Below are 22,571 nucleotides of genomic sequence, written 5' to 3'. Positions count from 1 at the left end.
GGCTCCGACCCCACCGAGAACGGACCCCCCCCTTCCCCTCCTCCGCGTCCCGCCGCCCCTGCGGCCCGGCCCGGCCCCGCTCGGCGCGGCGCGGCCTCCCACAGCGGCGGAGGGGCAGAGCGGACGGGCGCTACGGCAGCCCGCGACGGACAAAAAGGGCCCACGCGCGCCCGCCGCCGGCAGCGCCCCCTGGCGGCCCCTCCCCAACGGCGGGGGAGGAGCGGCGAGGAGCGGGCCTGAGGCTCAGGAGTCTTGGCCTGGGGGGGGGGCCTGGCCCTGCGGGGTTTGGGCTGGGGGGGTTGGCCCTGGGGCTGGCCCTTGGGGGGTCTTGGCCCGGGAGGGAACTGGCCCTGAGGGGATCTTGGCCTAGAGGAAGCCTGGCCCTGCGGCGGTCTTGGCTTGAGGGGCCTGCACCTGGGGCTGACCTGGGGAGCTGCAGCCCTGCTGCGGGGTGTCTCGGCCCAGCCCTGATGGCTCTGTGGGGAGTGGGGTGCAGGCCCTGGCCCTGTTCAGGCGGGGCTGGCAGGGTCCCTCCAGCCCCTAAGGAGCACGGAGCACTGCAAGGGCCTGGCATGGCCCTCTTGGGAAATGCATCAGCTGCCTTTGGAGGCCAGGGAGCACCAGGAGCACCAGCGAGCAGCCAAGGCCGGGGCGAGCTGTTGGAGCATGCGGGGTGGGGGGCTGCCATTCCCCAGCACCGCACAGGCCCCTCCGGGACAGGACCTGCCTCGGGTGACCTCCTGGGGAGGGTCCGGGGACAGGTGCTGCAGTGGGGACCCATCATTTTTCAGGACTCCCAGCTCGGCTCCACAACCAAAGACCAAAGCAAGTGGGGCTGCACCAGGATGCACTGGCTGCACTCAGCCCCCAGCACCGGGATCCCACAGGCCCCAGCATGCTCGCCTGAAATGAGCTTGTTGGAAATGTGGGGTGCCGGCTGGGAACGGTTGGTGTTGGTGAAATAAACACTTTTTAAGAGAAATTGTATCTGGTGATGAGTGAGAGCTGCCCATGCCCCGTATTGGGGAGCTGCCGTTCCCCATGAGTGATCTCTGTGATTCGCTGTCCTGGTTTCAGCTGGGATAGAGTTAATTTTCTTCCTAGTAGCAGGCATAGTGCTGTGTTTTGGATTTAGTAGGAGAATAATGTTGATAACACACTGATGTTTTTAGTTGTTGCTGAGTACTGCTTATGCTAGTCAAGGACTTTTCTGCTTTCCATGCTCTGCCAGGTGCACAAGAAACTGGGAGGGGGCACAGCCAGAATAGTTGATCCAAACTGACCAAAGGGCTATTCCATACCATATGATGTCATGCTCAGTATATAAACTGGGGGGGGTTGGCCGGGGAGCAGCGATCGCTGCTCAGGAACTGTCTGGGTATCGGTCAGCGGGTGGTGAGCAATTGCATTGTGCATCACTTGCTTTGTATATTATTATTACTATTATTATTACATTGTTATTATTATTATTTTACTTTATTTTATTTCAATTATTAAACTGTTCTTATCTCAACCCAGGAGTGTTTCTCACTCTTACTCCTCCGATTCTCTCCCCCATCCCGTCGGGGTAGGGGGAGTGAGCGAGCGGCTGTGTGGTGCTTAGTTACTGGCTGGGGCTAAACCACGACATTCGCTTACACCTTGCAGATCTCTTGTTGGCATTTTTATTGATTCAGGCACATTCTCAGCTTTACCTGTGGTGGCAGGTGTTGGCACTGGTTGAAAGGGTTGTTTTTTTCACTAAGCAGACCTTTATTTCTGTGAAAAATGCCATATGAAGCCTGCGGCCTCACACACTGCTTGGCTGGGCAACCACTTGGCAAGGTGAGCGTGTCCCTCCCCATAAATGCAGGTGTGGCTCCTTCCCCTTCCAGAGACCTTGGACAACACCAAAGGTACGTCCTGCTCCCCTCTCCTCCCGCGCCCCAGGAGCTCCCCTCTCCAACATTGCCTTCTCCAGCTCAGCTTAATTTTGCCAAGATGCTCTGCCGGGGTTGAGCCTGGGCACAGCTCACCTGCATCGCCTGGGATGGATACAGTCCTCTATAGGTGCCTCTTCCTGGGAGGCTGCAGAGGCTGTTGTGTCCCCTGGGAGCCGGGAGGACTCGTGGGGCTTTGGGCAGCTTGTGGCGTGACAAAATCATAACATTACCAAATTGTGGTGTTACCGAATTGCCATGTTACCAACTGGAGCGACTGTGGCATTACAGATGGTAGCGTTTGCAGCCGTAGCAAGGATGCAGGTGGGGAAAGGTGAGGATATAACTAGAGCAGCTGTCCTGGAAGAAAAAACGAGCCCAGGGAGCAAGCCTTTCCCCAGATCAGGCTTCAGGTGTGCTGAAAGCTGGGGTGTTTGCCTGTCCTCTCAGCCCATCTTATCAGGGCTTCTGGCAGGGCCAGGTGCTTGGGGTGCCTGGGCTTGGGCAGAGCTCAGATCTCATCTGCTGGTGAAATATTACCCCAGGGAGCTGAGCGCCACAGGAAATACTTCCCAAATGCCTTTCCCCATGTGTGGGAGCTGCCGCGCTGCCTCAGTGGGAGGTCCCCGGGGACTCCAGCCTGGGTGAGGATGGGCATGGGCAGTGCTGGGGTGCAGGGGGGCAGGATACCCCAGGGTGAGGATGCTCCAGGCACAACGAGGAGGTGGGGAGGGGTGCCAGGGGGGATCCATCCCTTGCTCTGTCCCAGCACGGCTGCTGTAGGGTCTTTTGGGTCTCTGGTGCAGAGCTGGGGAGGGGTGGGAGAGGCACAAGCCAAGGGACCTTTGTGTCCCTGGCCGCTGCCACCCACCCCGGGCTAGGAGAGGTGTCCGGGCTGAGCACAGTGAATAAGGAACCAACTGCTCTGCGTCACCATGAAATGGCATTTGCTCCTTTGCCAGTGAATTATCTGCTCTGACCTCATGGGTGGTCTGGCCTCCCTCCAGGAGGGACAGGAGGGATGAGGCCTCGCGTGAGGCAGGGACAAGCAAGGACTCAGCAGCCCAAGGCTGGAGTCGGATGCCTAGATGGGGATTCACCATCCCTGGGTCCTGGTGGTTCACTGGAAAACAGACACCTCCCAGTGAAACCAGTACAGCCAGCGGGAATACCCTGGTCACCCTCATTGTCTGTGCCAAATCCCCCTCCCAGCGAGGGGGCTGAGCCCACCCCTACCCCTCTGCATGCAGGATGGTGGCCTCGAAGCTGGTGCTGTCGCTGCTGGTTGCAGCTCTCCTGCTGCACATGGCCACCACGCTGAGGATCAGCTCCTTCAATATCAAGGCGTTTGGGGACAGCAAGATGTCCAACCAGACTATCGCAGATATCATCGTCTCTGTGAGTGCTGGGGGAGAGGAGCGGTCCTGGCCACTCTCTGGTCTCTGGGATGCAGCCAGCTTGGGGGAGTCGGACACTAGCTTTCTGCAGGCATCTGTCCATCCACGTGTCCATCCATGCATCCACCCACCCATCAATCCAGCTGTCCACACCCCCTATCCATCCACCTATGCCTCCATCCATCCACCCACCCACCCACCCATCCATCCATCTATGCCTCCATTCACACATGCCTCCATCCGTGCCTCCATCCGCTCCTCTATCCGTCCATCCATCCACCCACCCATCCTCCCTTCCCCCATCACTGTCTCCAGCCTTGGGCCATGTCCACTCTTGCTGGTCCCCAGCCGAGGGCAGGCGATGCTCAGTGCTGCCCAGGTTCCTCACTCAGAGCAGCCTGCGAATGAGGAGCTGCTGGGATGGCAGAGGGTAGACAGATGGGTGTTAGAGGGCACTGTATCACCCCAGGGTCCTTCCAAGCCAGAGTACACGAGCAGAGGAGTTCCCTCCCTGGCTCTTGGGTCCATGCTGCCCCCTTTTACCAGCCTGGGAGCCTTCAGAGCCCAGCCCAGGCACCCACAGGTGCCCCCAAAAGCAGCTCCTGGCCAAGGGCAAGCAGCTCTGAGCTTGTCCCCCTAGATCCTGTCGGGGTACGACATCACCATGGTGCAGGAGGTCCGGGATACTGACCTGAGCGCTGTGAAGAAGCTCGTGGACCAGCTCAACAGGTGACTCCAATGGCACTGGGTGGGGGGTGCCTGCAAATGGGATGCCGGGACAGATCCTGGCTGGTGTCTCGCTGTGCCGGGGCATCTCTGGCTTGGCTGGAGAGAGCCCACTGGGTGCTGGGGAGCACCAGGAGCCTCTTCTCACCCTCTCCGCATCTTGCTTCCAGTGCATCCCTGCACCCATACAGCTTTTTGGACAGCATCCCCCTGGGTCGGACCAGCTACAAGGAGCAATACCTCTTCATCTACAGGTAAGGGATGCCTCTAGGGTCTGGTGTCCCCCGTGTCACCTGCTGTCCCCCCAGTGGCCCCCAAAGAGATGTGGGTACCTTTGGGGGCCCTGGCTGTGGCAGGGGCGGTACTGGAGGCTGCCCCGCTCTCCTCCCTCAGGTCGGACATGGTCTCCGTGCTGGGAAGCTACTACTACGATGACGGCTGCGAGTCCTGCGGGACCGATACCTTCAGCAGGGAGCCCTTCATTGTCAAGTTCTTCTCGCCCACCACACGTGAGCAGAGCTGGCACATGGCAGCACCTTGGCTGGCATTGGGGGCTGCCTGGACCTGGCACGGGGTCCCTTCTGCATGCAGCTGAGCCCGGAGCTATGCCTGCCAGGTGGGGAGTTGCACTCTGGAGCAAGCTGAGGGGATCCACTGGGGTCCTGCACTGCTGTGGGGCCTTCTCCCATGCATGGGTGCTCAGGGGTCCTGGGTAGCTGCCCAGCATGGCCAGCACTGCCTGCTGTTTCCCACCATGTGCCATCTCCCACCATCTCCCATCTCCACCTATTGTCTGCAGGCATCTATCCATCCATCTGTCCATCCATGCATCCACCCACCCATCAATCCAGCTGTCCACACCCCCTATCCATCCACCTATGCCTCCATCCCACCATGCTGTCTCTCCAGTTGCATGCCATATCACATCTCCAGCTGTTTCCCATTGTGTCCCACATCCCATCACTTGCCACCTCCCATCTTGTGCCATATGCCACCATCTGCTTCCTCCAGTTATGTGCCATCTCCCATCACCTGCCATCTCCCTTCACCTGCTGTCTCCCATCATGTACCATCTCCCATCACCTCCAATTTCCCACCTTGTGCCATCTCCTACCCTGTGCCATCACCTCCACCTCCCTGGCAGCTCCCCAGCACACGCACACTCTCCCATCTCTCTCCCACCCCCGTGCCCTTCCCAAAACCACAGCAGCTTGGAAAAAATGATGGGAAACAAGCAGCAAACCCCAAACCATGTGCAGAGGGATGCAGCTCCCTGCTGGAAATTCTGGCCTGGAGGACAGGCAGACCACAAAAAAACAATGCACCCTTTCCCTTTGGTAGCTTTTCCCAGCTGGTAGCTGGGGCTTGCCCTGGGGTGGTCCCCCGGGGTTCCTGCTCCCCTCCCCAGCTGTACCCAAGCTGGGGGCTGATGGGCACCTGTCTGGCAGAGGTGGAGGAGTTCGTGATGGTGCCCCTGCATGCAGAGCCCAGCAGTGCAGCACACGAGATCGACGCACTCTACGATGTCTACACCGACGTTGTCAACAAATGGGCAACTAACGTAAGCTGCAGCGGGGAGCTCGGATCCTCCCTGGGGCAGCCGGATGGGCTGGTGTACGGCCACCACACATCTCAGTGGCTGTCCTGGGATGGATGTGTCCCATGGGAGACCCCTCATACCCATCGGAGCACATGCCACCCTGGCAATGTCTGGGCAGGGAGCTGCTGGGTGGCTCCACTGCCATTACTGGGGGCTTGTCCCCCCATGCTGGGGAGCCCCAAGGGGGTTTCTTGCTGCCCCATAAGATTTTAGGGAGCCCTTGGTGCCCAGTAAGGTCTGTGGGCAGAGACACAGCATGCTGCCCTGCAGAACATCCTCCTCCTGGGCGACTTCAACGCTGACTGCTCCTACGTGACCAGCACACAGTGGCAGTTCATCCGCCTGCGCTCCCTCGACGCCTGCGAGTGGCTCATCCCTGACAGTGCCGACACCACCGTCGCTGCCACCACCGACTGTGCCTATGACCGGTGGGTGCTGCAGCAGTGGCACAGGGGAAGGCGTGGGGGGGACCGGCGGGTGCTAACACCCCCATGATGCCCCGGCAGCATTGTCGCCTGCGGCACTGCACTGCGCCAAGACATCGAGCCTGGCTCTGCCACCGTCAACAACTTCCAGAAGACTTTCCACCTCCAGAGCAAGGATGTGAGTAAGGGGCCAGGGCACACAAGCCCACTGGCACCGGGATCTAACCCACCATGCCTCCCAGGAGTGCAGGTGGGCCCCTGTTCCCCAGGGCACACCCGAGGGTGGCCTGACCCCAACGCCTGCACTGATGCAACACCCCAGCCTGAGCATTTTGGGGTACACTCTAAATTTTGGGGTGGGAGTGGAGCATTGGTGTCCCAGCCAGCCATGACAGCGATGGTTGGTCCAGATGAGCTCAACTGGCTCTCTGCTTTCCCCTGACACCCAGGCTTTGGCCGTCAGCGACCATTTCCCGGTGGAGGTGACCCTGAAAGCCCGCTGAGCCCATCCCCGTGCCGGTGGCTACCAGGACACCCCAGCACGCACCTGCATCCCCCATGGGAGCCCAGGCACCACCAGCAGCCAGCCAAGCTGCCCACCGTCTCTTCAAGGAGCCGCTCTTCGGTGTCTTGTGGGAGTGGGATGCTCTCTGCTTCCATTAAAGCCTTTTCCAGCCCTTGCAGCTCCGGAGGGAGCGTCCCTTCAGCCCCCCCAGCAGTGCCCCAAGCCCAAGTGCCCCATCCCCCTGCCAGGGGCAACCCCACCAGGGCTAGAGCCAGGGAGGTCCCCAGGGCTGGGGGTCCCCTTCTGCCACTGAGAGCCCCGGACCCACAGGACAGCAAGTGCCGCTCCCCTCTGAGCTGCTGGTGGCAAAAGTAGGGATACTGGAAAGGTCCTGGGAGGCTCTGGGCAGGATTCAGCCTCCTTGTCAGGTCGCAGGAGGCTCTTCTGCTGGCTTGGGAGCTGCATCCTGCCGGAGCCTGCCTGGCTGTGGGGCAACTGGTGGGGCACTGACGGCGAGGGTGGGAGGAGGCAGAGGACGTGAGTCAGTTCCCAGGGGGTTCAGTGCTTCTCAGGGGGGTTTCAATGCCAGTACAGTGACGAGGGACACCGGACTCATCCTGTGACTGGGTGTGAGGATGCAAAACCCAGTGGCACACATGAGAGCCTGGCAAGCCCTGACATGAACGGCCACCACCTCCCCACCCGCCCCCCACTGCTGGAACCCCGGCAGAGCTGCCTGATCCCTCAGCCAGGGTCATGCCATGTGCTGGAGAAGGGGATGCCGGCTCTGCTGGGGCTGCTTTGGGCCACCAGTGGGGCTGCTTTTGGTAACAACTGGGGCTGCTTTGGGTCATGACTGGGGCTGTTCTGGGTGGCCACTGGGGCTACTGCGGGGGTTTGAAGCCGCCCCCTCTTGCCGAGGATGGTGGTGCTCAGCCTGCCTGACCCAGACATCCTGCCATTTCCTTCTCTCCCCTCTAATTACACCATCTGAATCACCCATATTAAGGCCATCGTCCTTTGCCGCCTGCCTGGCCACCGTGCCCTGCTCCATGACCTGGGGGGCCACCCCAGCCACAGCACCCCGAGTCCTGTGCGCCCACCCAGCCCCACCGGAATGCCCCGGCACCACTGTGCCTCCCCAGCCACCCTTTGCCTCATCGGCACAGGGGCGGCTACACCAGCCCCACCCTGCCGCCCTGTGGGTTTTTGGTTTCCCAATGTAGGAAGGAGCCAAAAGCTGTGCCAAAACCCCCACGGGGGTGTCCGACTCATCCTGCTTTGCCGGCCCCTCCACTGGGAATAAAGCTGCCCATCCTGCTGCTGGGAGGGCAGAGGTGCTGCGCACTCAGCACGGTAAGGACAGATCCAGGCTGAGCACCGTCCGCCGTGAACCGGGAGGGACTGGGATGAGCTGGGACGAGCTGGAATGAGGAGTTGCTCCCTTACTTAGACAGTAGGTGCTGCGATCAAGTTTAAGGACGCAAAGCAGCCCGGGGGGCTGGCGGCAGCAGCTGGGGCTGGCAGGGGATGGATGTGTCCTGGCAGGATATCCCAGGGGCTGTCAGGGGTGCTGCCAGGTGGATTCACCGTGGCAGGATGGGGTTTAGCTTCCCCTGGGGCCGGCAAGCTGGCAGACAGCCCATGCTGGCTCTGCGGACTGCTCCGGGCAGTGTCCACCGCGGCATACTGTTGCACGCCAGGACTTAGGAAGGACCTATATGGATTTTTTTTGCTCTATCCCCAAATCCAAAGCAGTTTCCCAAGCTTGGCTCCATTGCTGCATCCCTGTGGCTCAGCACCCCTCCCAGCAGGATGGGGACTGTGGCACTGGCACTGTCCCTGCTGGCCATGGCTCTCCCATGCCCGGCCACTGCCACACTACGCGTCAGTGCCTTCAACATCCAGGCATTCGGAGACACCAAGATGTCCAACGAGGAAGTGGCGGGCATCATCATCAGCGTGAGTGCAGCTGGGGATGGGGTCTGCACTAGGGCAGACCCAAACTGTGGCTCCTGTGCCAGGGACATGTGGGGACGTGGCCACAGGTGGGATGGCATCCCAGTGCCAGGGATGCCTTGGGTGAATGAAGGCTTGGTGGGGACCAAGATGGGATGTCAGGTACACCCCGCAGTCCCTCTGAACCCTCCTTGTGGACATCTGCCCTGATGCCAAGGGATATGTGGGTCCCCATGGTACTGCACACAGCACTGCATCGGGGTGCCCGGCCAGGAGAGGGGTGAGAGAGGAGAGAGGGTGGCCCCAAGCCAGCAGCAGGCTCCCTCTCACCATCGTCATCCCTCTTGGCCCCGCAGATCCTGAGCCGCTATGATGTGGCACTGGTGCAGGAGGTGCGAGACTCCGACCTCAGCGCTGTCACCCAGCTCATGGAGCAGCTTAACAGGTACGAGCAGGGCTGGGGCTGAGAGTGCCTGGGCTGAGACGCCAGCATTAGCAAGGAAAGCCAAGCTGCGTGAGCTATAGAAGGCCAAAAAAAGTCATCCATTGACAGAGGGTTTCGTTTTGGAAAGGGGAATAGGAGAAAAGTGCTGGGGCTGAAGCTGTGAGCAGGCACTGAAAAAGCCAACAAGAATAATCTGGGGAGGGGAAGAGGGATACAAGAGGCACGCAACCCCTCCAAAAGCTGCAATCCCACCAGAGCACACAGGATGGAAAGGAACTACAGCTCTGGCAAGCTCCAGCTCCAAAATCCAACAGGACGGGGCAGAGGCGAGATGGGGGATGAAGGGGGCAGGGGCAGGCAGTCCCCTGCACCCCAAGACCCTGTGAGTGGCAGGGGAACTCGGGGATGGACCCAGCTGCAGATGATGCTCTGAAGCGAGTGACTCGGGCACCCCAGGAGGAAAAGGGGCTTCTGGGGTGGGCTAAAACTGGCCACCGCGGGGCAGCAGCCCCTCCACCGGCTGGGTGCTGACGCCGTTTTGGGTGAGGGCACGGGCCAGAGCCAGGCTGGCGCCGGGCGGAGGCTGCGGCTGCCTTGTTGAAAGGCTGCGAGTGCTCCTGAGCAGGTACACCCAGCCCACATCCTCACCCCTGCGGTGTCCCCTCCAGCACGGCCACAAAGCAGCCGGGGCAGGGACGGTGATGTCAGGCTCCGTGGGGCCCCGGGCTGCTCATTAACCTAATTTAACTTTGCTGCAAATGAAGGTGGGGAGCGTCCCTGCAGAGGAAGGGGTGGCGCGAGGTGCACCATGTCCTGCCTGCAGCCGGCCATGCCTGAGTAGCCACCCCGGGGTGGTGCGGACAGCAGGGTGGCTCGGAACCACTACACCCCATGTCACCCCACAGCCAGGGCACAGTGGCCCACGGGGACAGCAGGGCAGGACTGGCTGATGCCAACCCCACGGCTGCCCAGCCCCTGGCCATGCTGAGGCCACCCCAGGATGGAACCAGCCATGTCACCATCCTGCCTTTGCATCTCCACAGCATGTCCACATCCCTGTATGACTACGAGATCAGTGACCCCCTGGGACGGGACAACTACAAGGAGATGTACCTCTTCATCTACAGGTAATGGGGCTGGGCGTGCTGCTGCCTGTCCTGCAGCACCACGGGGCCACCAACACTGTGGAGGGGACACAGGGGCCATGCCAAGACCCAGGGTCACCATCCCTTTCATCCCACAGGACAGATGTTGTGTCTGTGGTGGACACCTACCAATATGAGGACCCCCAGGATGTCTTCAGCCGGGAGCCGTTCATCCTGAGGGTCTCAGTGCCCCACACCAGTAAGTGGGGTGATGTGTGGCCCCAGGCAGTGGCATGGGGTGGCCACGGGGCTGATGTCCCTCTCCCCTGGCAGAGGCAGAGGAGTTTGTGCTGGTGCCACTGCACTCGGCCCCGCACGATGCCGTTGCTGAGATCGATGCGCTCTACGATGTCTACGTGGCCATCATCAGCAAGTGGGGGACTGACGTGAGTGCTGCCGGCACCAGGGGTGGCACCAAGGGTGGGTGCTGATCCCCAGGGACCATTTGACCCTGCTCCGAGGCAAACGTGGTTGGTGCAAGGGTGGTGGGATGGGGACCCTGCTCCTGCCCTGTCCTCTGCCCCATCCCCAGCACCTGGGACTGGCCCGCATGGGAGGGGGTGTCAGGGGCAGCCCCATTCCCGCCGCCATGAGCCCCCCCATCTTCCCATCACAGAACATCATGTTCCTTGGCGACTTCAACGCTGACTGCGCCTACGTCCAGCCGAGTGACTGGTCAGCCATCCGCCTGCGCACCAGCGATGTCTTCAAGTGGCTGATCCCCGACAGTGCCGATACCACCGTGGGGAAGTCGGACTGCGCCTACGACAGGTGAGCGCTGCCATGGCACTGCAGTCCCCTCCATGGCACCCTGGGGCCCCCCCTGCTTGTCCCACACCACTAGTGGCCAAGCGTGGGGGCAGGAGTGGGACCCATTGCCTGTGTCTCCCTGGCAGGATTGTGGTGTGTGGTGCCAAGCTGAAGAGAAGCATTGTGCCAAATTCAGCTGCCATCTACAATTTCCAGCACACTTTCCAGCTGGAGCAGGAGGAGGTGAGTGGGGCTCACAAAGCCGGGGCTCAAACCGGCACCAAAGCTGTGCTGCCCCAGGCAGCGCTGGCTGTGGGGCTGCTGGTGTCTGTTTGGCCATTTAGCTGCCGCATTTAAGAAAAAGCCCAAAAGCAGAGTTGATGCAGCTCCAGCAGCAGCCCGAGCTGGCTCTGGCCGCAGCATGTGTACCCCTGCGCAGCACCTGACTTCTGGGATGCTAGCACAGCCCCTGCATAAGGCATGCTCCCCTCCCGGGACACAGCAGCCTGCAGCCAGCTAATGGGGAGCTCGGGGTGCTGTGGAATCCATGGGTGGAAACAGGAGGGGGGATTTGGGGTCATTGCTTGTCCCCGTGGGGAAGAGAGGAGACACACACGGCTTTTCGTAGTCTTTCATGGGTAGGACCCCATGGCATGGGGCGATCAAAGCCGACCTCCAACCATCCCACAGCTGGCACAGAGCTCCCAAGCTGGGGGTCTCGGGAGGGCAGACACCCCCCTGCCAGCACCAACCACAACAGGCCACACCTGGGCATCTCTCCACGAAAGGTGCCAGAACTGGAGCATTGTGTGTTGAGCCTCTCAGGGTTGGGGACATCACATCCCCCTCCAGCAGGCAGAAGGGTCTGGCAGGGTGATCAGTCACCCTGCTGGCCCCAGCAGCACGGCAAGGGGTGAGGAGCTCACTGAACCCCTGCGTTACACCTCCCCACCTCTCGCCCTCCTCCAGGCCCTGGCAGTCAGTGACCACTACCCGGTCGAGGTGAAGCTGACAGCTTGAGCTCCTCCTGCGGCTGCAGACCACAATCCATCTCCAGCTCCCACCACCAACCCCTGTGAAGTGCTCTCGTCAGCCCCATCCACGAGCCCTGCACGTGGGCTGCTCTGGATCCCGGTCTGGAGAAGGGTCGCAGCCAGCCACTGGCTGTGCCCAGGCCCCCCCAGCCCACCACGAACCAGAGCCCAGAGGCAGACCACCAGCCAGGAAGCAGTGACTGCAGACAGGCTGGGGAATGACGCATCCATGTCCTACCTCATCAAAGACTTTATTGACAAATCTCATTTCACAATTAGCTGTTGGACAGGAGGGAGGATATGCAAGGACTGTCGGGCTCGCGCCACAGCAGTGTCAAGACTGTCACGCTGTCCGCTCCTCAGGGGAGCTGAGAGGGCAGCTCTCCCTGCTCTCAGGAAAGGCAGTGGTGGTGTCAGGCACCCTATGGGGACTAAGAGGAAGGGGCAGTTGGGGGGGCCATGGGAGCAGGCAGCACGCCACCAACTGCTGACACTGCAGATGGCTTCACTGTGAAAGTCTACAGGTACTGCAGCGTTTCAGAAGGTCACTCAAGCTCCTGGGACCGGGCCCCGGACAGCTGGCTCCTCAGCTCTTCCTCTTCTTTAGCATCTCCATGTACATACGAAGTGACTTCTGGATGGACTCTTTTGAGATGAAGCTGATGAAGTTCTGAATGTCTTCCTCCCGGTGAGCTACCAGGCGGTCCAACACCGCTTTCCTCATCATGGACTTGGTGAGCTGACGGGCGTGGTCTGCAGAGAGGAGAGCAAGGATGGGGAACGTGTGCGGTCCTCACCCCCAACCAGTTCTCGGCCACTGCCACCATGTGCAGGTCCCTCCAAAGGGGAGGTACAACACACCAAAGGACTCTTTAAACCAGCATGGAAAGGTATAACACATCACCTGGAAGCTGAACTGGATAAATCCTCATACAATAAATTATGATCTGTACCATTCAGTGGGGAAACAACTGATCTGCTGGGACAGATGACAAAAAGTTGTGCACTTCCTTCCTCTTTGCACCCTCCAGAGCCCAGCCCCCGCCCCACTACACACCACCAGGCTCAGGACAGCAGTAACCAAACAAAATTCCCTGCTATTTGAAACTGCTCTGGCTCTGAGCTCTGAGCTCCCTCAACCCAACCCCTTCAAGCTCTGGCAAGACAGTCTGCTCATGCCAAACATGCCGTACAAAAGCCAGCAGCACTGTCCCCTTGAACTCATCCCAATGGCAGGCTCTGAGCCAGTTCATTATGGATACGTGGATGCTGCTGGAGCAGTGTTGGCTGCTGGAGCTGACCAAAGCCTTGAGCACACATCTGCTCACACACGCACATGCACACACACACAGAGCCATGCTCAATGAGCGGCTGCACTTCTATAGCACAGATGTTGCATACAGACTCTCAGTGTGCTGCAACAGCAACAGTGAAATGATGACCAACCCCCCCATACGCACTGGGAACCCCGAATGGCTCCAGCACCTTTGCACTACAGACACCTTCATGCGGACAGACTCCCCCTGGCTCTGATTTAGGGTTCTGGGAAAGAACCTGCATGGTGCCTCCTGGAAGTCAGAAGAGAGCACAGCTGAGACATGCTCCCCACTCTTGGGGGCTGTTTCAATCTAATGCCAGGAGAGCAGGGGAGAGCACTGTTTAGGGACCCTCTTCCAAGGCTGGGACACAAAGCAAGAGCCCTGGAACCCATCCACTTTTGCTCAGTTTCATTCAGGTTTGTACAGAAAGAGCAGCTGAAGGGTGATATGTAGTTGCACCTCCCTGCAGCACTCAGGACGTGGCATGGGATAGCTCTGGTCTAGCCCTGGCCCACAGAGAGCCCTCTCCCAGCCCAGGAACCATGTGCTGCCAGTCACGGAGCAGCCCAAACAAGCATGTGATGTTTGTACTTGCTGTCTGTCCTCACGCCCCCATTGCCATCCCCAGCTCAGCAGAGTGACAAGAGTTGATCCAGAGCACAAAGGTGGACTGGCAGCCACCCAGGCACTCTCACCCAGCCTGTCCCCTCAACTCCATGGCAGCTTTCCTGGGGTAACACCTCCACTGACAGACCAGAGATTCAGTTTATATCTGCAGCTCAGGCACCTCTGGATTGACTCAGCAGGATTGGCAGGGCGAGCCAAGCTGGAGCCACGCGCCCTGCACACTCAGCACAGTGTCCTCCTGCGCGGGTGGACTAGCAAGCAAGTCTCTGTTAGCCCAAAGCTGCCTGGACCACTGTTCTGAGCTTTCCTATCTCCCAGCTGTTCGCACCTTCCCTTTAAATGGAAACTGTTACATAGTTCCCATGTACCAGCCCTGGTACCTGTCCTTCCCACCCAGATCAGATCCCCGCTTCCTCTGCCAGAGGTGCTGCCCTTACCGGGAAGGGCCAGCCACTGTGCCATAACAGCCGCGGCCTTCTCCTGGAGCTTCTCTTCTGGCACCAGCTCATCCACAAGGCCAAACTTGTGGGCCTCGGGTGCAGGGTGGAGGGAGCCCAGCTGGAGGGAGCGTTCAGCAAATCGGTGTCCCACAGTGTTCACAAATGTGTCCTTAAACCTAGAAGAGATAGGAGGAAAAGCCATGGTCAAGGAAAGACACCCAGCAGCAGCTGAACCCAGACACTGAAGCTAAGAGCACGCTCAGTCCCACTGCCCAGGCACAGTCTCTAACAGCAGCTACGGACTCAGCCACGCCATGCAAAGTCAGGCGAGAAGAGCCTTTTTCAGTACTACCCCAACAGAGTTCACCCTCCTCTCCACAAGAGCTGCTCTATTTACCCTCAGTGCACCGGTCCCAGCTGTGCCCACTTGCTGTGATGTGAAAGCTCCTTTCCAACAGTACATTTACACATTCGTAGGGCAACCAAGGGTCCATGCCTCAGTATATCAGTGCCCCTACACTTCCAGAGATCTCCACAGCTACGGGATTTTGCAGGTACACAGCCTGTACCCACAGAAAAGCGTATTCCCAGACTGACCCTGACTAGGGAGATATCCCAGCACTAGTTTCAGAGTTGACTACAGAGTCAGAACTGAGGTCCTCACTGGTGAAGGATGTGAGGACATTCTGCAGCCTGAAAGCTTTTCAGATACCTGCAGAACAGGACAGAGAAATGAGGTGCTGTGTCCTGCAGCTGCAACTACCTGATCACTGACACATCTCTACTACTGACTACATCTCAGTGGCCAGTTAAACTGATTAATAAACTCCTTGAAGATTAATTCTTTTTAGAGACCTACAGGTGACACTAGAAGTGGGAGGCACTGGCCTACCAGAAGGGAGCCACAATGCCCAGCTGGACTTCGTTCAGGCCGATGCTGAATTTGGGGTTCTCCACCATGATCCTGTAGTCACATGACAAGGCAATGAGACAGCCTCCCGCCGGGCTGGACCCCTGGCAAAGAGAAGGAAGGAGTGAGTCTAGATCATGGTTACAAACGTCCCTGCGCCCCCAGCCTCGCTGTTTCCTCCAGAGCAGGAAAGACACAGGGTGAAAGAGCAAATGTCCCCCAAGTCTCTGATTACCTGACTCAAAACAGCCCTAAAGAAGATTTCTGATAGGTTTACCAGGGTTTATCCTTTCATTTTTCAATGCTCTTTTTTTCTTGCATTTTCCAGCGTGGAATCTAGTTAATTGATCCGTGTTACTTGGGTAGCAAACCCTGCAGTGGAGATTTGCTACGGCATTTTCTTGTAACCCTACATGAATTTTTAACCCTACTTGAGTTTGTAACCCTAAATGCCACAGAAATGGTTCGGTCCAGGGGCTTTGTAACACCTTCTGTCTATAAAACTTCCTTCGTGACCATCTTTGCCAGGACTCAGTGCTTGCCTAGCCCTGCACAGGATGCCTTTGGGAAGCCACTCAGAGACCCAGCTGCCTTCAAAGACAGTCTACAGACACAGAACTGTGAGCTGCCAAAGCGGCACTGCACTGAAAAATGAAAATAAGACACCGAGCAGGTAACAAGGCATCTATGGACAATGAGATTCAAACAGCACTTCCCTGCTGGCCAAGAACCACAGCTGGAGGAGCAAAACCCAGTGAAAAAAGGGCTTACAACAAACCGCACTGCCCGAAGCATTGCTGCCTCTCATCTCCTCCCCTCCAGCGAAGCAGTGCAACAGCCAAGCAAGTGACCCTGGGCAACTCCTACGAGTCTCATCAGTGAGAAAGCAGCTGGTGGGCATGTGACAGGCATCCTTTGCACTCCTCCTGCGCCAACCACTCAGCTTCTCCGGCACTCATCTGCCATCAATGCCCCTCTGGGCTTTACCACTGACCTACAGTCCTCCTCCTGGTCTTCCAGCCTGGAGGACAGACTCCCAGCTGAGTTCTTGGGGCAGGGTATGGCTCTTGCTGCACAAAACACTGCCAAGGGCACTTCAGTCGGCAAGGACACGAGTGCTGTGCAAGCCCTCCACCACAGCCAAAATGCTGCTATACCCCAGCAGCCTGCAACATCCCACACTTCCATACCTTCCCACACCCCAATGCACTGAACCAACAGATACATACTTTGCCCAGACATCCCAACAAATACATCCCTGTATTAGTTTCAGCACTGACAAGCCTGATTTTTTGGCTGTCCCTGCCCATGCAGTGCAAACAAGCCACAGCAAGTTACAGACTGTGCGGGGCAACTAGGAAGGTGGATCTAAAGGACGTACATTGAGTGCAGCGACTGTCACCATGTTGGAGCCGTACAGCCGGAGCCACAACTCCTGTGTGGCTCTCCAGAACTCCGCGTAGTGCTCTGGGCTCTTCCCACACATCTCGGTGATGTCCAGGCCAGATGAGAAGATTTTGGGGACAGCCTGGAATCGGGAAGATTGAATCACTGAGAGTCACTGCTCAAGGATGACCCTTTAGCCCTCTAATGTACTCAGCCTGGCAGCCTGAGAAAAGGGAAAGAGATAATTAAATATGATATAAACCAGGGTCTTTTGGGGTTCTAAAACAATCTCCTCAGTGCTCCCACAGCCTGAATCATCCCATCACCATGGCCTGCAGGGCTGGGACTCTTTGCTTGCAGCACAATTTCTCATTATCAGGGTCCTCGTGTGGGTACATCAGCCATGCAGCACAAAACCTGTCTTGTCCCATTCCCAGGCACCACCTCGCACCCACATCATGTCTGAAAATAAACACTGGCTTCCCCTAGCAGCTCCCTCCGGGCAGTTCAAGAGATCTCAAGGGATGTGCCAGGTTTGCAAATAAGCAGCTTTGATTTTAATGACAAATGACAACACTCGGTTGTTATTCTTCTGCTAGAAAAGGGCAGGGAAGAAAGAGCACAGCCCTTCCAAAAACCCCCTCCCCTCCTTCCAGAACCAATCAAAGCTGCCTCCTAGGCCTCCCGTGCCAGTGTCCAGGGAGCTAAGAGACCAAACATGAGCAAGGGAATGGCACCCGTGCCTGCCAAATTGCCCCCCAGCTCGCACCCTGAGCTCAGGAGAACACATACAGATGTGAAGATCACGCCCCGGCAAGCCCGGTCATTCTCCAGCTTCTCTAGGCTTATGCAAAACTCAGTGAGAAAGTCCAGGCTGAGGCTGTTGACCGGAGGGCTCTTGAACGTCATTGTGGCGACACCTGTGCCATGGTAAACACAAAGACATCAGTAACTCCCAACCAGAGCAGCACACACTGCCTTGCCCAAGGGAGCTTCACCCACATCCCTGTTTCCGTGCTCACCCAGATCATGTCTCTCCGCTTCTGGCTCTTCAAAAAGCCCCCAGAGCAGTGGGGCCAAGAGCAGGACCCTGCCTTTGCCCAGATCCGCCCACAAGCTGGGGTCACTCAGCCAGTGGTGAACCTGGAGCATGAACAAGCATGCGTGCGGTGGCACGCCGTGTGTCTGAAAGACCAGCCACCTTCGGGGTCACACTACCCAGCAGTTCCTTTCTCTCCAGGCTCCCTGTATAAGGTCAAGCCTCCAGCTTCTATCACAGCAAACATCCCAGGCCCAGGGGATCACATGCCTTTCTGAGCCTGCTGACAGCACTGCCACCCTGGCCAGCACCGCAGGAAGGGCTCTGAGCCCTTGTTCCCTCCCAAACAGCACCACCCTACCCAAAAAGGTCCTCACTGAGTGCTTAGTCTGGGTGCTGCAGCTGTGCCCAGGCTGGGGACAGCGTGAGGACACACCCAGAGGCCTGGCCCTGGGAAGCCTTAAGAAGCAGCACCCTTTGTTCAGTGCAGGGATGTGGCCCCGTGACAGCTATTCCTGGCTGCCAGGACACAGAAATCCCCAACAGCTGCTCCCTGAAGGAGCGCCTGCCACTCCATCGGGTCCCCAAAGCAAAGACCCCACAGAGGGGACGACGCATGGGCAGGGGACAGGGCACGAGGTCTGCCCACAGTGACAGCTAGGGTTTGCCTGTGGCACCCAAGCAGCACCCAGCCACCTGAAGTATGCACAAACGGTGAGACTTCTGTCCCCAAATGCTTCTCTGTGAGGGTCCTAAGCAACTGAAGCTGGAACATCTAGGGCTTTGGTGGCTTTCCATGCAGTCACATGTGCCATGCAGCAGGCATGGGACAGACCCCCCCTGCCTGCATCACACAACACTCCACGGGACGTGGGTGACACTGCAGAGGTGCCACCCGCCGGACCTGAGCTCTCATCCAGCTCCACCAGGATCTTCTTGTTGCTGAAGGTGCGACATGGGGCTAGCAGGAAGCCGGGGGACTGCCGGGTGGCTCTGCCCCACACCGGCGGCCAGTGGCAGAGGGGCAGCACACCTGGGAAGACAGAAGCAGGTAAGGCTGGGCAGGGGACAGCCCCCACGGATGTGGGGTGTGCTCCCCAAAACTGCTCTGCACAGACAGGGTGGGGACAGGGGGACATCCTGACCCTCTGAAGGAGGGCGTGGGGACACCCCAGCCCACGGCAGGGGGACACGGGGGACACCCTGACCCACTGAAGGAGGACATGGGCCACCCTGACCACGGCGGGGGGGGAACAGGGAGGGTCCGTGGGGACGCCCCGACTCGCGTCGGGGGACACGGGAACACGCTGACCCCCAGAGGAGGGACACGGAGGGACGCGAGGCCAACCCGCCCGCGGGACCGGGCGCACCTGACCGGACGATCTGGCGGGCGAGGCCCAGCACCGCCGCCATCTTCTGCCGCCTGGTCAAGGGTACAGGGCGGGGCCTGGGCCGCGCGTTACTGCCCCACCCCGCCCGGCAGGACACGCCCCCAGCGGCAAGCCACGCCCCCCTCCCTGAAGCCCCGCCTACGGTCGGCGCTGCCGCGCGCACGTGCTGCCATCCCGTGGTAGCCCGCCCGCCCCCAGACTGGCTGCACTGCCCTGCCTGCACTGCCCTGCCTGCACTGCCCTGCCTGCACCGTCCTACGTGCCGTGCCGTGCCGTGCCGTGCCCTGCCTGCACTGCCCCGTCTGCACCCTCCTACCTGGCCTGCACCGCCTGCCCTGCCCTGCCCTGCCTGCACTGTCCTGCCCTGCCTGCACCATCCTACCTGGCCTGCCCTGTCCTGCACCGCCTGCACTGTCCTGCCTGCCCACCCTTGCCCTGCATCCGGCATGTTAGTCTGAGACTCCCCACCCTGCTGCCCCCTGGGAGCTGCCCTGCACAACTGGGCCCGCCGAGGCCCAGGGGTCCCCCCCCAACACTTGCCCCACCCCACGGCTCATCACCCACCCCCTGCCTGGCCCCTGACCCGGGCAGCTGGAGCCCCAGGGAGCTCCTGGGCCGGCGCCAACCACCCCCGCAGAATGCCTGGCCCAGGGCCGCGGGGCTGGGAGCCCCGGTGCTGGCGGCTGCTGGGGCGCGCCAGCGGTGGCTGCAGATCTCATCATGGTGGAGGCCAACCCGGGGGGGCACCGCGGGGGCCAGGGCTGGCCCTGCCGTGCAGGCAGAAAGCATCCGGCTGCAGCATGGCGGGGACGGTGCTGCCCCTCTGCCTGCTCCTCGCTGCCACCCTGTGGGGTGGCCTGACCCAGGTGCCAGGGCCCGTGGCCCGCCCCGGCCGCCTGCTCCTGCGGCTGCGGCGGCTGGAGGAGCAGGTGGGTAGCCGGAGTGGGGAGGTGGCGCAGCCCAGCCCGTGCCAGGGGTCACTCACCATTTCGGGCCGAGCTGGGAGTTGGCGGCACCACAGGGGCCCAGGATGGGGGTTTGGGTTCACCCTATCTTGTCCCACTCTCTTGCAGTTTCACCGGCTCCAGGAGGTGACGCTGAGCCATCTCCAGAGCATTGCTGGGAACTACAACATCTCCTACAACATCGACAGACGCTTCCGGGCGCTGGCAGAGCAAGCGGAGGTGGCTGCCGCTGCCCGGGCCGCCCTGGGTGCCGAGCTGGCCCGCCTGGCCGCCGCTGGCCGCCGGCTGCACCGAAGGCTGAAGCGGCTGGAGGGGACAGTGGGTGCCCTGAGCCTGCAACATCACCTGCTCACCCACCCACCAGGTGCACCGGTGGAGGCTGGCACTAAGACACACAGCCTGCCAGACACTCCCCGGAGCTGGGGCAGCCATCTGGAGTGGGAGCTGCAGGGCCAGGTGGCCCCCAGCACCCCCAGCGCTCGGCACCCGAAGGCGAGGTGGTGGCAGCAACGCTGGCAGGAGAAAGGGCACCAGCTGCTGGCCAATGCTGGGCCCAGTGGAGCACCAGGGGAGGATGCAGAGCACCCTCGCGATGCAGCCCAAGCAGTGGCACTGGCGCTCCCCACCGTGACCATGGTCCCCCAGGAGCAGCCACCAGCCCGCCAGCAGCCAGGAGAGGGTAGGTACAGGCCCCCTGCCTCGGTGCCCACCTCCCCAGCCTGCCGCACCAGCGCCGTCCTGCTCTTCCCCAACACCTCTGCTGAGCGTGTGGCCGTCCTAGGGCCGGGGCTGCGCCAGGGGCTGCGGGCATTGTCGCTCTGTGCCTGGCTGGCCACCCCAGCCCCCCACCTCGGTGCCCTCCTCTCCTATGCCACTGAGGATGGCCGCAGCAAGCTGGCTGTGTGTGGCTGTGGTGGGGACCTCTCCAGCTCTGTGCGCTTTGTCATTGGGGATGGGGAGTTTCGGGAGCTCCCAGTGACACGACTCCTGGATGGCAAGTGGCACCACCTCTGCCTCACCTGGTCCTCCGGCCAGGGCCAGTACCACTTCTACGTTGACAGGCGGCTGCTGGCTGCTGGCTCTGGCTTCCATCAGGGCTATGAAATTCCCGCTGGTGGCTCACTGGTGCTTGGCTGGGAGCAGGACCACCCTGGCAGGGGCTTTGGCACTGCAGCAGCCTTCATGGGTCACCTGGCTGGCTTGGCCCTCTGGAGCCGGGCTCTCCTGCCCGGGGAAGTGGCCAGCATGGCGACCAGCTGGGAGCTGCCCCCCGGCCCCCTCCTCACTCTGGCTGATGCCTCCCTGCAGGGTGGAGTGCAGAGGGTGGCGTGCCCCTGCCTCCGGCACTGCCTGTGACCAGCCCGGCAGTGGGAACGGTGCTGGCTTCTGGCAGTCAGGGCTGGCTCGCAGTACCTGTCTGGCAGAAGCTGCATCCTCCCAGGGTGACAGGACACCAGGCAGAGGGGGTGTCTCAGGACTGGGGCCACCGGAGGTCGGGAAAAGGGATTTTGACAGCCAGGGTGAAAGGGCTAAACCTCTGACAATACCTGACTCAGATAGTTTTAGTTATCTGCTGAATGTGACTCCTTATCTGGCACGATTAAAACAGACCCTGAGCAAGCTTGTTAGGCTTCCTGCATAAAACACTGATAACATAGACTCAGGACCCCCGTGCTGAGATAAGCACTCAAGGAGCTGGTCTCGTAGCTTTCCAAGGCCAAAGGACTGATGAGCTAATTCGAATGACCATAAATGGACAAAGGAAGCCCAAAAGTTCAACTAGCGGACAAGTGAAGAAGACTATTGGAGACCACCAGAGGACCCCTGAAGACCACCAAAGAGGATGACTATGCCTGCGGATTAGACATTTGCATATGTTAATGAGTTCCAAGAAATCTCATGTTTATGTAGATGAATTCCCAGAAATCATATGAATATGGATAACTTGATAGTATAAAATCTCTGGAAGTTTGCCAAATCGTTGGAGCACTCATGGTGGAACGATCCCCAGTGCTGCCCAGCGCTGTAATAAAGAATGCCTGCTTAATAGTAACTTTGTTGCTATTGAGTTTTATTTCGGGAACTTTCTGAAGACTCCGTTTCCTCTTGAGGAGAGGTTCGGACTTTGAAGAATAGTATCTGCGAGTTTTTGTATCAAGGGTACGGCAGAGGTGGGACCCAGTCCTGGGGCCTGTCCCAAAGCCGGGAGGTTGTCAGCTCCTGCCCCCAGAGGATGTACAGCCCTGTCGTTCCTGTTAAAATGCTCTGGGCAGAGAGGAAACTCACCTATTTCTGGTCTTGCTCTTCACTGTAATGCTCGGTGGCACTTACAGCTGGGCAGGAGCTGCTCAGCACAGGCAGCAGGGAGGCCCGCGCTGGGTCGCGTGCAGGCGCTCGCTGCCCGATCCCTGTCACCGCCAGCATCTGCCACTGAGTCAGACCCAGGGGAAAATTGTAGCATGGAAAAGCCCGTGACTGGGAGTGAGCCAGAGGTGCCGGAGCAGGTGCCATCTGTCCCACGTGCCCGGCCCCCCACCAGAGGGGCTCCTCGCATGGTGTCGAGCTCTGGGCCAAGCTGTGCTGCTCGGG

The 22,571-nt window shown here is 59.8% G+C and overlaps 4 protein-coding genes across 4 annotated transcripts; 3 read left to right on the top strand and 1 right to left on the bottom strand.

Moving 5' to 3' along the window:
- The first annotated feature begins 3,170 nt into the window (after window positions 1-3,170).
- On the top strand, window positions 3,171-6,570 carry LOC104023951 (deoxyribonuclease 1 like 2). Its single transcript, XM_075718691.1, has 8 exons — window positions 3,171-3,317; window positions 3,957-4,045; window positions 4,213-4,296; window positions 4,436-4,551; window positions 5,491-5,603; window positions 5,913-6,070; window positions 6,149-6,245; window positions 6,517-6,570. Exons 1-8 carry the CDS (start codon window positions 3,171-3,173, stop codon window positions 6,568-6,570), a joined length of 858 nt encoding a protein of 285 aa, XP_075574806.1.
- Window positions 6,571-8,387: 1,817 nt separating this feature from the next.
- LOC104024710 (deoxyribonuclease-1-like 2) lies at window positions 8,388-11,891 on the top strand. Its single transcript, XM_009491698.1, has 8 exons — window positions 8,388-8,534; window positions 8,888-8,976; window positions 10,020-10,103; window positions 10,220-10,320; window positions 10,395-10,507; window positions 10,738-10,892; window positions 11,018-11,114; window positions 11,841-11,891. The coding sequence occupies exons 1-8, from the start codon at window positions 8,388-8,390 to the stop codon at window positions 11,889-11,891; spliced, it is 837 nt and encodes a 278-aa protein (XP_009489973.1).
- Window positions 11,892-12,155: 264 nt separating this feature from the next.
- Window positions 12,156-19,039, bottom strand: ECI1 (enoyl-CoA delta isomerase 1). Its single transcript, XM_075718348.1, has 7 exons — window positions 18,997-19,039; window positions 18,531-18,659; window positions 17,380-17,507; window positions 16,583-16,729; window positions 15,184-15,305; window positions 14,289-14,467; window positions 12,156-12,658 (listed from the first exon to the last, which is right to left on the bottom strand). Exons 1-7 carry the CDS (start codon window positions 19,037-19,039, stop codon window positions 12,492-12,494), a joined length of 915 nt encoding a protein of 304 aa, XP_075574463.1. The 3' UTR covers window positions 12,156-12,491.
- A 778-nt stretch (window positions 19,040-19,817) lies between these two features.
- PTX4 (pentraxin 4) lies at window positions 19,818-21,338 on the top strand. The gene is made up of 2 exons (XM_075719284.1): window positions 19,818-19,946; window positions 20,091-21,338. Exons 1-2 carry the CDS (start codon window positions 19,818-19,820, stop codon window positions 21,336-21,338), a joined length of 1,377 nt encoding a protein of 458 aa, XP_075575399.1.
- Window positions 21,339-22,571: the final 1,233 nt, after the last annotated feature.

This window comes from Pelecanus crispus, chromosome 11 (assembly GCF_030463565.1).
Source record: "Pelecanus crispus isolate bPelCri1 chromosome 11, bPelCri1.pri, whole genome shotgun sequence".
NCBI classification, from domain to species: domain Eukaryota; kingdom Metazoa; phylum Chordata; class Aves; order Pelecaniformes; family Pelecanidae; genus Pelecanus; species Pelecanus crispus.
The sequence above is the reverse complement of the archived record's forward strand: the minus strand, read 5'-3'. Positions and strand labels throughout refer to the sequence as shown.